Source organism: Mesoplodon densirostris, chromosome 15 (assembly GCF_025265405.1).
Source record: "Mesoplodon densirostris isolate mMesDen1 chromosome 15, mMesDen1 primary haplotype, whole genome shotgun sequence".
Taxonomy (NCBI): domain Eukaryota; kingdom Metazoa; phylum Chordata; class Mammalia; order Artiodactyla; family Ziphiidae; genus Mesoplodon; species Mesoplodon densirostris.
This window is the reverse complement of record NC_082675.1, coordinates 86,606,283-86,617,662: the sequence shown is the minus strand read 5'-3', so window position 1 is coordinate 86,617,662 and position 11,380 is coordinate 86,606,283. Positions and strand designations below refer to the sequence as shown.

Here is an 11,380-nt window from a genome sequence, read left to right as displayed (position 1 = left end):
GGATACAAACTACGCTTGGATGAGGAATGTCCGACATTTGAGATAAAAATACCTGTGTCACTTTTGCAATCTTAGTTTCGGGGGTTAGATCTGATTGGGGAGGGGCACTGCGCGGTTTTTATATTTTGGTAATTAATGGGTAAGTGGAAAACAAGAAAAAAAATTTATTAAAATGTATACCTTTAATAAAAATTTAATGATGGACTTTGCTCATTACACAAAAAATGTGGAAAATATGTAATCTGGTCCCTCTGTGAAAAGTGAATTGATTGTTTGGTCAATACAAACAATTAGGGAGAAAATTGACACGATGGAACTGCAGATCTTTCTAGCTGGGTTATAAAAAGAGGTCTTCATACATCATGCCAACGTCTCCAATTCAATTAAGTCCCTGAGCATCCCCACCCAGAAGTTTAAAATGTTTATGTGCTCTGGGAATTTGGCCCTCTGGGTTCCAATATATGTGTTCTGTCCCAATGGGAAACCCGTAACAGTCTTGCAGAGGCCACTTACAACATTCATGGAAAAACACGAAATCTTGGCCAAAATAAATAAAATGGCTTAGTTCGTGCAACTTGCACGGGACAGACTAAGGGCAGAAGGCGCGGGCAAGGCGTTGTGGGCACGGGTTCCAAGAGCCTGGGGCGCAGGATGCCCTGGGCGCCCCCCGCCCGGCGTTGGGTGCCCTTGAGGGTGCCCCGGCGGCCCGGGCTCCCCGCCCGGCCCCGGGCCCGGGCCGTGCCCCGCCGCCCCGGCCGCGCTCGGGGTTGATTCGTACCACCTTGCAAGGAAGTGAACGCTTCGCACGGGAAGGGGAGGCGCCTGCGCCGGCTGCCGGGCGCCGCGCAGCTCTGAGGACGCCCCGGGCTGCCGCCGGCTGTGGGCCGCGGCGATCGCGGGACGCGCGGGTCCCCTCGCCGCCCCCCTCACCCTTTTAGAGAAGTCAAATCCTGCTTTTAGACCGTGGGGAGGGTGGGGATATCCGGTGCCTCCCGGGCGCCGGGAGGAAGGGGGAGGGCGGAGAAGATCCTTGGCCAGTCTGCGCCGAGCAGATTCAAACCAAAACAAAAAGATTAAAGGAGCAGTGGCCGGAGCGGCAGCGATCCCCCCGGCCCGGACCCCGGGGGTGGCGCTCCCGGGAACCGCGGGGGCTGCGCTGACTCCCCGCGCTGCCCGCTGCGGGGCAGGAGTGGGGGAGCGGGTGCCAGGCGTAGTGGGGAAGGCGGGGGGGGGGGGGAGCCGAGGGGAGGGCGCGGGCCGGAGGAGGGGCGGACCCGCCCGCTCCGCCCGCCGCGCGGAGCTGAGCCGAGCGGCCAGGGCTGGGCGCGACCCCGGCCAGCGGCGGCACAGAAAGCAGGCGGAGGCGCGGGCCATGCTGCGGCTGGCGCTCGCCGGGGCCCGAGCCATCGTGGACATGTCGTACTCCCGCCACTTCCTGGATTTCCAGGGCTCGGCCATCCCCCGCGCCATGCAGAAGCTGGTGGTGACCCGGCTGAGCCCCAACTTCCGCGAGGCCGTCACCCTGCGCTGGGACTGCCCGGTGCCACTCCCCGGGGACGGAGACCTCCTCGTCCGGAACCGGTGAGCCCGGCGCGCGCCCCCCGCCCCGGCTCCCGCCCGGGCCCCGGCCCCGGCCAGCGCTGCGCAGCTCCCGGGCTGTCCCGCGCCCGCCTGCGTCCCCACACCCGGCGCGCTCTCGGGCGCACAGCCTGACTTTGCGAGATCCCGGGAAGTTGAACCCGCCGCCATCTGGCGAAGGCGAATGTAATGTGACTGTTGCTGGTGTGAATATCCGATGGCACCGAACGTCCTCAAAACTGAGGGTTATTTTAATTTGGGATTCCCCTCCCCTCCCCCAGCCCTCCCTCCTCCCCCTCCCGCTCCCGAAATAAAACCGACGGGACCCAGAAGGGGAGGCTCCCCGCCCTGCCCACCCGCGCGCACCCACGGCTCCTGCGATCGCATAATCTTTAGGGTGGAGCGGGAACAGCCTGGACACAAACCGCGACATTTAGGTAACGTGCTTTGGAGGAAGGAGGCCGGGGACCCGCTGGCTTTTCCCGTTCGCTCCAGGTTGGCAGCCGCCTCGCAATGGCGGAGCCTGTCGTTGGGTGTGTCGGTGTGCGCCTCGCCGGTGCCGTCTGCGTGTTGTCAGTGCTGTGTGACTGTCGTCTGTGCCCTGCAGCGTACCGACGGGCGCGTGGCGCGCGTCCCGGGCTGCTGGGCAGGGGCCGGGGTGGGAGCATGGCTGCATTGGGCCGCACGTTTTGCAGACCTTCGGGTGACACTTGCTCGGGTCGTTGCCCGACCTTTGGAGTGTCTTTTCCACCTCCACACTTCCCACCTGAGGGTGTTTCCACCTCACTAATCTTTAGTAACTGCTGAAGCAACAGGAAGGAAGGGACCTCACTCTTCGGAGCCGTGCCCGCGGGTCTGCCGGGTGGGTCCCCTGGCAGCCGGGCTTGCAGGCGGGCCGGTCCCCGTCCCTCTACTCCCTGGGCAAGAGCAGGACTCGCCCGCCCGCTCAGTCCCATCGGAGGGGTTCCAGTGTTGCATATTTCAGGTTGAATAGTACTTTCGAAGGGAGAAGTAAGTTCTGGTTGTAGCCATGTTGTAAATGGTGTGCTAGGAAGGACCAAGTCCCCTGCGAGGGCTCAAGGACAAAATGCATCTTATCTAAAGAGTTTGAGGTAACGCTTAAGTGTCCGTTTTAGAGATTCATATCAGCCTTCCAAACAAGGCTGGAAGACTTCGGAATTCTCATCATGACATGAAACTTCTGGGGACCTGTTGGAAACGTAGAAATTGAGTGAGCCAAGGGCGGGATTGAGGGGAGGCTGGGCGTGAGGTGGGCGCAGGGAGTGCCTTAAACGGTGGGCCGTGTGTGTCCTTTAAAAAGTTTGCACTGATGGAAACTGGGCTGCAGAGGACTTCTTCATCGTGCCGGGAAACGCTAAGACTGTCGAGATCCGGACACGCGTCCTGCCAAGTTAAAAAGAAAGGCGTGTGTGTTCACGCAGAACATACAGAACACACGAGTGATTTGCTGGAAGTCGAGATGAGACTCAGACTGAACAGGCAAAGTTTCACCCAGGCTTTTTTTTTTTTTCGATGCACTACACTGGTGATGGTGAACACTGATGTACACACACCCACGACAGCTTAGAAAAATAATACCTTTTGCAAACAGGGTGTGAAATGGAGAGAGGGAGACTGAGCCGGGCAGGCAGGGGAAGGTATGAAGTTCCAGCACTCCCAGCAGCAGAGAGGTGGGCCCCCCGCCCGCGCCGTCGTGGAGGCTGCTCCCGCCCGCAGCGCCGGCCGCCCGGCCTCCCCGCCTCCAGGGCACCAGCTCCCCCGGTTGTGCCCCCCTTCCCCGCGTTGGGTAACCAGGGCCGGTCCCTGAATTGGGTGGTCGGAGTTCTGGAGCGCCGGCTGCCATGTTGGAAGCTCCTCAATTTGGGTTGCTTTAAGATCCATGCCGCTATCTTCCATCCCCATATGACAAAAATCCCTTTAAAATAAACAGTATATTTATATTAAACGCTTGACCTCTAACTTCTACTTTGAAATCCGCAACAGAAGAATGGGGCGAGTTTTCTGCTTGTGGGGAGGGGCGGAACCTTTGCTTCTCCGTCTCCTTACTCTGTTGGAAAATCTGCTCCCACCCCCAAATTGTGGGAAGGTCCTTTATTCTAGCAAACGTTGTCAGTAAGGGTGGCATTTTACCTTTTTTTTTTTTTTAAGAATAGAGCCTTAGTAATTCGCTGCAGGTTAGTTCATTTTAATCCTAGACCAAATCGCCCCAAACAGTATTAACTGCATGAACATTTTGTGCAAGAGCTTCTTATTTTTATCGTAATAAAATCTGCTCTGGTATGAATGGATTCAGCCCAAATTCACTTGTTTGGAAAGGTGTTTGGGGGTTTTAGTTGTGCTCCCTCTGACTTTTTTTTTCAGTGGAACCTTTTGCACGTCTCATTCCATTTTAACAGAAAATACAAATTCTTTATTCACGGTGAGGGAAGTGCTTTTTAAGCCAGACATCGATTTAAGATAATCAGGTTTACCACTTAGGAAAGGTGTGAGAAGGCGAGCCTCCAGAATGTGTCATCGGTGTTCCTTTATCCAGTTCTCACCTTCCGGTTTCAAACATAGGAGGACGACCTCGCTTCTCTTCCTGGATGCCCAGCCCGCAGAAAAGAAAAGAAAAAAGGGAGAAAGACACCCTCTGGTTAAGTCAGTTCGCGCGCTATTTTTAGCTTTTTCTGTAAGACAGTGACACATTATTTCGTTTCCAAATATTTCTAACGATTTTCTGCTCAAGTGTAAGATAATGGAGCAAAGAGTTTGTAGGAATGGCAAACAGAAAATGGGGGATGGGGAAGGCGTTTTTGATAAACCGTTTGTTGCTCACGGGAGGGTAACTATTTCTGCTGATTCTCCAGGCCAAGATTTTTTTCCTTCATTCTTCCTTTTCTTTTCTTATTTTTCTTTTTTTTTTCTTTCTTTCTTTTTTTAAAGGGAAGGTCTGGTTTGGACGACTTTGTCTCCCAGTATTGAAGGCTTTTGCTCTAGACTTGAGTTTTCGGGTTTGTTTTTTTGTTCAGAGAAAAGCCTTTCCCTCCCCTCTGAGGGCTGCCCTGTTTCACAATAAACATGACGAAGGGGTTCATCACTTTTTAGTATAAATAAACCGAGTGACTCTGGAAGGGTATATATTTGGGGAAAGCCCGCACCGCCCCATTCTTTTTCCTGGGGTTCCTCGATTTTAGTCTTTTGAGTGGGTCTGCCCGTCGGATCGCTAGACCCCTGCACTCATTAAAAGCACATATTTGAAATTAAAGGTGGGTACAAGGCGAGGGTCCAGATGCGCGTCTTCACTTTCCTCTTTTTCTCTCTCGCTTGCTCTTCCTGTCCCCTGCTCCCCCTAACCCGGACCCCTTGCCCATTGCGCCTGCTGCTCTTGAACTTGTTTCTGACTGAGCCGAAGGCGCGGTCTCCCGACCCTGGCGCAGCTCTTCCCAAAGCCCAGGTAAGAACCTAGGCGCGTCTGGGCAGTGGCGGGTGCCCACCAGCCGCAGCGGCGGCGCAGCGTCAAAGCGGGGGTCCAGGGAGAGGTGGGGATGCGCACCAGGGGCTGGGCGACCCTGGAGAGGGCGAGGGGCGCGAAGCCGAGTAGGAACTAGGGATTCCTTCACCAACAAAGCAGGCTCTTTAGAGGGCGGCAGGGTGGGGTGGGGAGACACGAAAAATGGGGGTGCCTTTGAGGCCAAGGTCACGGTCCGGCCGCCAGCGGCTTCTGTCCCGCGGCCTCTGCGCTCCGGCGCGCCGTGTGCTCGGGGCTCCCCTCGCACTTGACCACCCCTGGGCCCGAGCTCCGCTGCCGGTGCGAGCTGGGCGCGCCCGCCTGGACCCCCGCTCGGCCCAGGGAGGCCGAGGTCACGGTCGCGGGCCTAGGCGGAGACCCGCGCGGCCGCAGCCCGCTCCGGGAGTCAGACTCACTGATGGCGTCTGGGTGGTGGCGGTGGAGAGGCCGCGGGGCGGCGGAGGCCGGGCAGTCGGCGGAGGCCGAGCACCTCCGAGGAGAGACACCCCAAGAAGTGCCGGTTTCGGGCGCCCTGCAGGCTCGCCCGGGCGCACCGAGGACGCCGCAGGGAGTCGGAGACGTGGAGTGGGCGCGCGGCGGGCCCTGCAGTCTCCTGCCACTGCTCCAGCGCTGGCCGGGCTCCACCGCAATGTTTGATTTAGGCTTTTCAGCAAAGCCCCGTGGTAAACTCAAGCTGCCGCGGGTGGGCTGCAGCCACCGCAGCTCCCGGCAGAGCCCCCCAACACGCGCGCACACGCACGCGGGTGCCCTCTCCCCGCCGCTTTCCTCCCGGGCGTGCGCCCTGCTCGGTCCCGCCACCTCTCCCCGGGAAGTTGCCACCAGGGCTCGGGGCGGCAGACGGCGGGGGTTGCGTTTTCCTCCAGCAGCGCCTTCCCGCTCGAAGCCCCCCCAGGGCACGCCCGTTCCGAGGCGGGGGGGGGTGACCCGAGGGGCCAGCTCCCACCGGGGCGTCCCTCCGAGTCCAAGGCAGGGGCTCCCCGCAAGGGAAGGGCCTCTGCGGTTGGGAAGGCAGAAACGCCAGCCGGATGGGGGTGGGGAGGAGGGGGATGAGACGGGAGGGGCGAGGGCCACGGGACGAAGAGAAGGGAGCTGGCGATCCGCCCTGGCCCCCAGCCTCTACGGCACAGCCCGCCACTCCCACCCCCGCGGACGCCTCCCTCGAGTTGGCTTTGCGGCCTCGAGCAGGGCACCAAGAGGTGGTCCAGCTGGCCTCTGCCCTGGCAGCCCTCCGTGAGGTGCAGAAGCACGCTCTCAGGAAGCTGGCGTCTTTTTAAAAAAGACTAGGCCTGGAGCGTTGGGTAAATTGAAAGGAAAGGTAGGGGCCCCTCCCCCCCTCCCAAAAAATAGACCGTGGGCATCTTGGTATTAAAGGCCAAATGAGAAGCCACCAAAAATCATTATTCCCGCTTCTCGTTACTGTGTGTCACGTATGGGTATGGAATTCTGTAGCGTGTTAGTGAGGCTGTGTGTCTGCTAACCTCTGAAAGCGGCTGGACATGCCCGAAGGAAAGTGTTTCCTGCTTTCTTATTTCTACAGGATGTAGAGAGCTTTCGATGGTGTAGATATACAGGGCACAATCATAAGGGCGCATTTGTAAGTGCAAAGCGTTGTCTATAATACAGTGGAAGTGGATCCTTGCATGGGGCAGTTTGGGGTTTATTAAGTTAAATTAAATTATTTTAAAATGGCCTACTTGACCAACTTTCCTCCTGCCACCAGATACCACCACTTTTTCATGGAAATGACATTTTTCGGGTCCTCCGTTACGTGTCTCAGCCACCTCCTGACATCCTTAGGAGACGGCTTTTTTCCTTATGTATCAGGATATTTTTGTTATGAGGTATACTGAGATGAAAAAAAGCTGGTAAAAATACCAGCCTCGCAATTAAATGGACTCTGGATACCAAGTGAAAATAATCATCTGGTATTAATCAAGTACGTCTCTGCTTCTTGTTGAGAAAACATATAGTGCCGATTTGCTTTCCTTTTCATCTGGGAAGGACTGTAAAATGTTGGATGTTCCATGAAAATCTCTCTACCCTTATGAGACCATTTTTGTTCAGTTCATCAAAATGCATATGTTCACGCTGGACATAGTCACATCAGAAAGGAACTTTGCAGCAGTCTCGCTCACACTGAAACAACCCCTGCAGTAACGTGTAACAGCCAGTGACCTTGCCCGTTACATCAATCTTTAATAATATCATTGTCGTTACTATTATTATCTGAAGTGTTAAATTGTTGCCAGGATCAATACACGTCTACTTCTTTGAATATATTTTATCCCACTGTTGTTTTTAACATCTTTGTTAAGAGGCCAATTAATTTCCAACTCATAGCTCCAGTGAAGTTTGTGTATAAGAGGCCTTCCTAACTTTTTTTTTCTCTCTCTTTTGAAAGGAATCGGAGGGGGATAAATGGCATGTGAAATACATAGCTTGCTGTTTAGAGGGATGTGAAATTATTCCTAAACTAATGAAAGAATAAAATACACCAAAACTCTAACAGATCACTGTTGAAATCATACTTGTTTGATTTCTTTTTTTTTTTTTTTTGAACTGAATATCAGGACCGTTTTTTTCAAATTCTATCAGAATATATAGCTTCACCACCCACCACAGTCACCAGAATTAGCGGAATTTTTCTAAGTGGGATAGAAAGGCCTTGATGAAGAAAACATCTGAATGTATTTGTGTCTGTTTTCTTCTAGATTTGTTGGTGTTAATGCATCTGACATAAACTATTCAGCTGGCCGCTATGACCCTTCTGTCAAGACCCCCTTGGACGCAGGTTTCGAAGGTGTGGGCGAGGTGGTGGCCTTGGGCCTCTCCGCCAGTGCCACATTCAGAGTTGGCCAGGCTGTGGCTTACATGGCAGCCGGCTCTTTTGCCGAGTACACAGTGGTGCCTGCCAGCACGGCCATTCTCGTGCCGGCCATGAAACCCGAGTATCTCACCCTCCTGGTGAGTGGTACCACGGCCTACATCAGCCTGAAAGAGCTTGGAGAACTATCAGAAGGGAGGAAAGTTCTGGTGACTGCAGCAGCTGGGGGGACTGGCCAGTTTGCCGTCCAGCTTGCAAAGAAGGCCAAGTGCCATGTAATTGGAACTTGCTCTTCTGATGAAAAGTCTGCCTTTCTGAAATCTCTTGGCTGTGATCGTCCCATCAACTATAACGGCGAGCACGTGGGTGCTGTCCTGAAGCAGGAGTACCCCCAAGGTGTGGATGTGGTGTACGAATCCGTCGGGGGAGCCATGTTTGACTTGGCTGTGGATGCCTTGGCTACCAAAGGGCGCTTGATAGTAATTGGGTTTGTCTCTGGCTACCAAACTCCTACTGGCCTGTCCCCTGTGAAAGCAGGAACACTACCAGCCAAACTGCTGAAGAAATCTGCCAGCGTCCGGGGCTTCTTCTTGAACCATTACCTTTCTAAGTATCGAGCCGCCATGGACCACTTGCTTAAGATGTATGCGAGTGGAGAGCTGGTTTGTAAGGTCGACCTTGGAGGTCTGTCTGCAGAGGGCAGGTTTACCGGCCTGGAGTCTGTCTTCCGGGCCGTCGATTATATGTACATGAGAAAAAACACTGGAAAAATTGTTGTTGAATTACCTCACTCTGTCAACAGTAAGCTGTAAAAACAGAACAATGGCATAAATAAAAGGAGAAAGAAAGTGGACATTTTATGCCCCAGAATTACTCAAATCAATTTATTTTTAGTTAGTAACGGAGATAATATTTTTTAAAACAAAAGTTCTAATGAATAGATTTCTCTTTCTCTTTTCTTTATTTCCGTTCTTTTTATTTTTTTTATTTTTTGCTCCTCCATTGCAAAAAAAAAAAAAAAGTGCTAATAAAACTTCCCTCAATGGCACAGAGGTAAAACCTTTACATTCAATTCTTTACTCATGGACGGTCTCATTCCAGATTTTATTGTCCCAGGGAACTAAATTAATTCCTGATGCAAGATCTGATCAAATCAGTATGTCTTCAGCTTGATGAGATTTTAAAATTGGTCTTGAAAATAGTTCATGAGTTCTTTGCTTTGGAAGAGTCTGGTCTGATGCTAGTAAGTTGTTAATAAATGAGAGATATAGCAAAAGTCAGCCATTTCTCAGAGTCCATATTCTCAGGAAATGGCCCTTCTTTTTCTATAAATCACCAGCCAACTATCTAAATAGAAATTTGGAGGGATTCTCCCAAAACTTGGACTCTGTTAGATTATTAGGAAAAAAAAATTAAGTGAGCACAGACCTCTTTTAAAGAAGCATCTCTCATTTAATGGCTTTTATGCGCAGTCATCCCAGTGAGGCACGTGTAGGATGGAAAATTTCTCTCTTCCCTTAAGAAGAAACTTAGTGTTGAAAACTTATATAGACAAAAGGCAGGTTTGGGAAAGGGAAACTATAGAGATTCAGGGGACTTTACAAACTTAATACAGGCATGGGAAAGGGAAAAGGATGTGCTCCATCCACAGCGAGGGTCTACATAACAAAACACGGGCCATACAGGGGAAAGCACTGTAGGTACCTAACAGCACCCTTCATAAGCCTAAGTAGGGTATGTCAAATAGCATCGTGCAAAGTAGGGACCAAAATGATCTAAAATGATTGTGCTTCATGTTAGAGACTTCTGGAAGGTGTGTGTTATCTCTGATCATGGAAGTAGTACAGCAGCCACTGATGCTCTATTCCCATTTTACTTCTCCACGTGTCCTGGTGGAATGAGATGCTGCTTGTCACTATCGCCTGATGTCACAGACACGAAAGTAACGAGTCCCGCGCCTTCCCCTCCGAATCAAGCCTGCAGCTGATCCGCCTTCGTTCTAACCTTCAGCTCACCAAAGGCTGCTCCGGTTTTCATCATTAAGGTGGGAATGCCATCGTGCCTTTCTAATGAAGGCAGAGCCCGCCAGAGTATTTTTCAAAGCCTTGGGTTTCGGCGTCTCTAACATGCTAAATAAATAGACAAGCAATTAAAGATGCTCCAGGAAACTTGGTGACCATATTTAATTTTTCTTTCTTTCTGTCTGAGGAGCAAGGCAATCCTACTGCTGAATAGCTGTTAGTATCTATTTTACAAGATTTACTCATTTTCAGGTACCTAATGTAGCTGCTAGCATGCATGCACAACAATACAATTTATATGGTAAATGGGACCAAATAATGGCTTCACTGAATGTTATGGCTGCGCTGAAGGGAAATGTCACGGTAAATAGCTACCAAATTATGGATCATGCCCAAGTGTCACAAATGCACTAAAGACAAATAGCACTGGAGGCTATTGCCACTGTGACGCTTCTGAGTTATGAAAAAGGGGAGCAGCCTGATGGGAGGCTCTCTGTGTCCTCATTATCGCAAAGGGTTACTAGCTCAGGGAACCAGAGAAGCTGGTCCAGTGTGCTGCTCCGTTATTAATCAGTCCCTCTCAGACCTCACAGCTATAGCAAAACGGAAGGAGACTTTGCCTACCGTTTCGATACACAAACAAAGGGGAGGGGACAGGTTTTATGAATGTAAGTGCAAGGGAATGACCGGTAGTGGCGAAACGTGCAATCAAATCATCTCATCAAAGAATATTATTCAATTTAACATAGTATCTGTCTGATAGGCTTAGTTGCTTCCTATGCGGCCAGATGTGTGAAGTCCAAGCAATCACGCATTTTCTTCTTCTGTCAAGACTTGAGTAGTAAGGACATCGCCAACTAAATTGCTTCTTCTAAACTGAAGTGCGTCCCGGTTTCTCTCATTTTAATGGGAGAGTAATAAAGATGAAAGACCAACATTTTAACTGATGGATCCCTTAAGCTACAGAATAGAAGTTGATTATGTTTTGAAGGCGTATACTAAATTCAGCAATGTTAAAAAAAATGCAAACACCCAGGTTTAAAATAAAATATAATCTGAAAACCCTGCTCTGTCTTTCCCCACACTAAGAAACTACAGTGCATGCTGTTTTCATTTATTCTTAGAAAACAAGCATGAAAGATTCTGCCCGTTCAGATAATGCCAAAAATATGTTTAAACTTTTTTTTTATTCTTCTGAAAAATGATTTGTAAATTGAGGGTCATAGTTCAGCATCAGTTTCATCTTCTGGGATTATCGTTCAAGACCAGCCTCTAATGGGAGGTGAAATGGCGCAATGCTCTCACCACCTTTCTTCTGAACTGTATTACATATCACAAAAAGTACATCCATAACTCAGAGCAATTGTCAGTCTTTGTTTTAGAGACGGGGCCAGGGCTGAACAATCACGGTGGATGAATTATTTC

At 51.3% G+C, this 11,380-nt stretch overlaps 1 protein-coding gene across 2 annotated transcripts; it reads left to right on the top strand.

Annotated features, from left to right (window-relative positions):
• Positions 1 to 1,295: 1,295 nt before the first annotated feature.
• Positions 1,296 to 8,834, top strand: PTGR3 (prostaglandin reductase 3). Of its 2 annotated transcripts, none has more exons than XM_060118847.1 (2): positions 1,296 to 1,581; positions 7,822 to 8,834. In XM_060118847.1, the coding sequence occupies exons 1-2, from the start codon at positions 1,373 to 1,375 to the stop codon at positions 8,744 to 8,746; spliced, it is 1,134 nt and encodes a 377-aa protein (XP_059974830.1). In that variant the 5' UTR covers positions 1,296 to 1,372; the 3' UTR covers positions 8,747 to 8,834. The 2 variants fall into 2 exon arrangements, with proteins under 2 accessions (XP_059974830.1, XP_059974831.1); XM_060118848.1 differs by lacking the exon at positions 1,296 to 1,581 and adding an exon at positions 1,687 to 2,015.
• Positions 8,835 to 11,380: the final 2,546 nt, after the last annotated feature.

Excerpts from the sequence above, each read along its gene's own strand:
- PTGR3 (XM_060118847.1), top strand. The coding sequence starts at position 1,373 with ATGCTGCGGCTGGCGCTCGCCGGGGCCCGAGCCATCGTGGACATGTCG. Across the intron at positions 1,582-7,821 it reads GACCTCCTCGTCCGGAACCG|ATTTGTTGGTGTTAATGCAT; the intron begins GTGAGCCCGGCG and ends GTTTTCTTCTAG.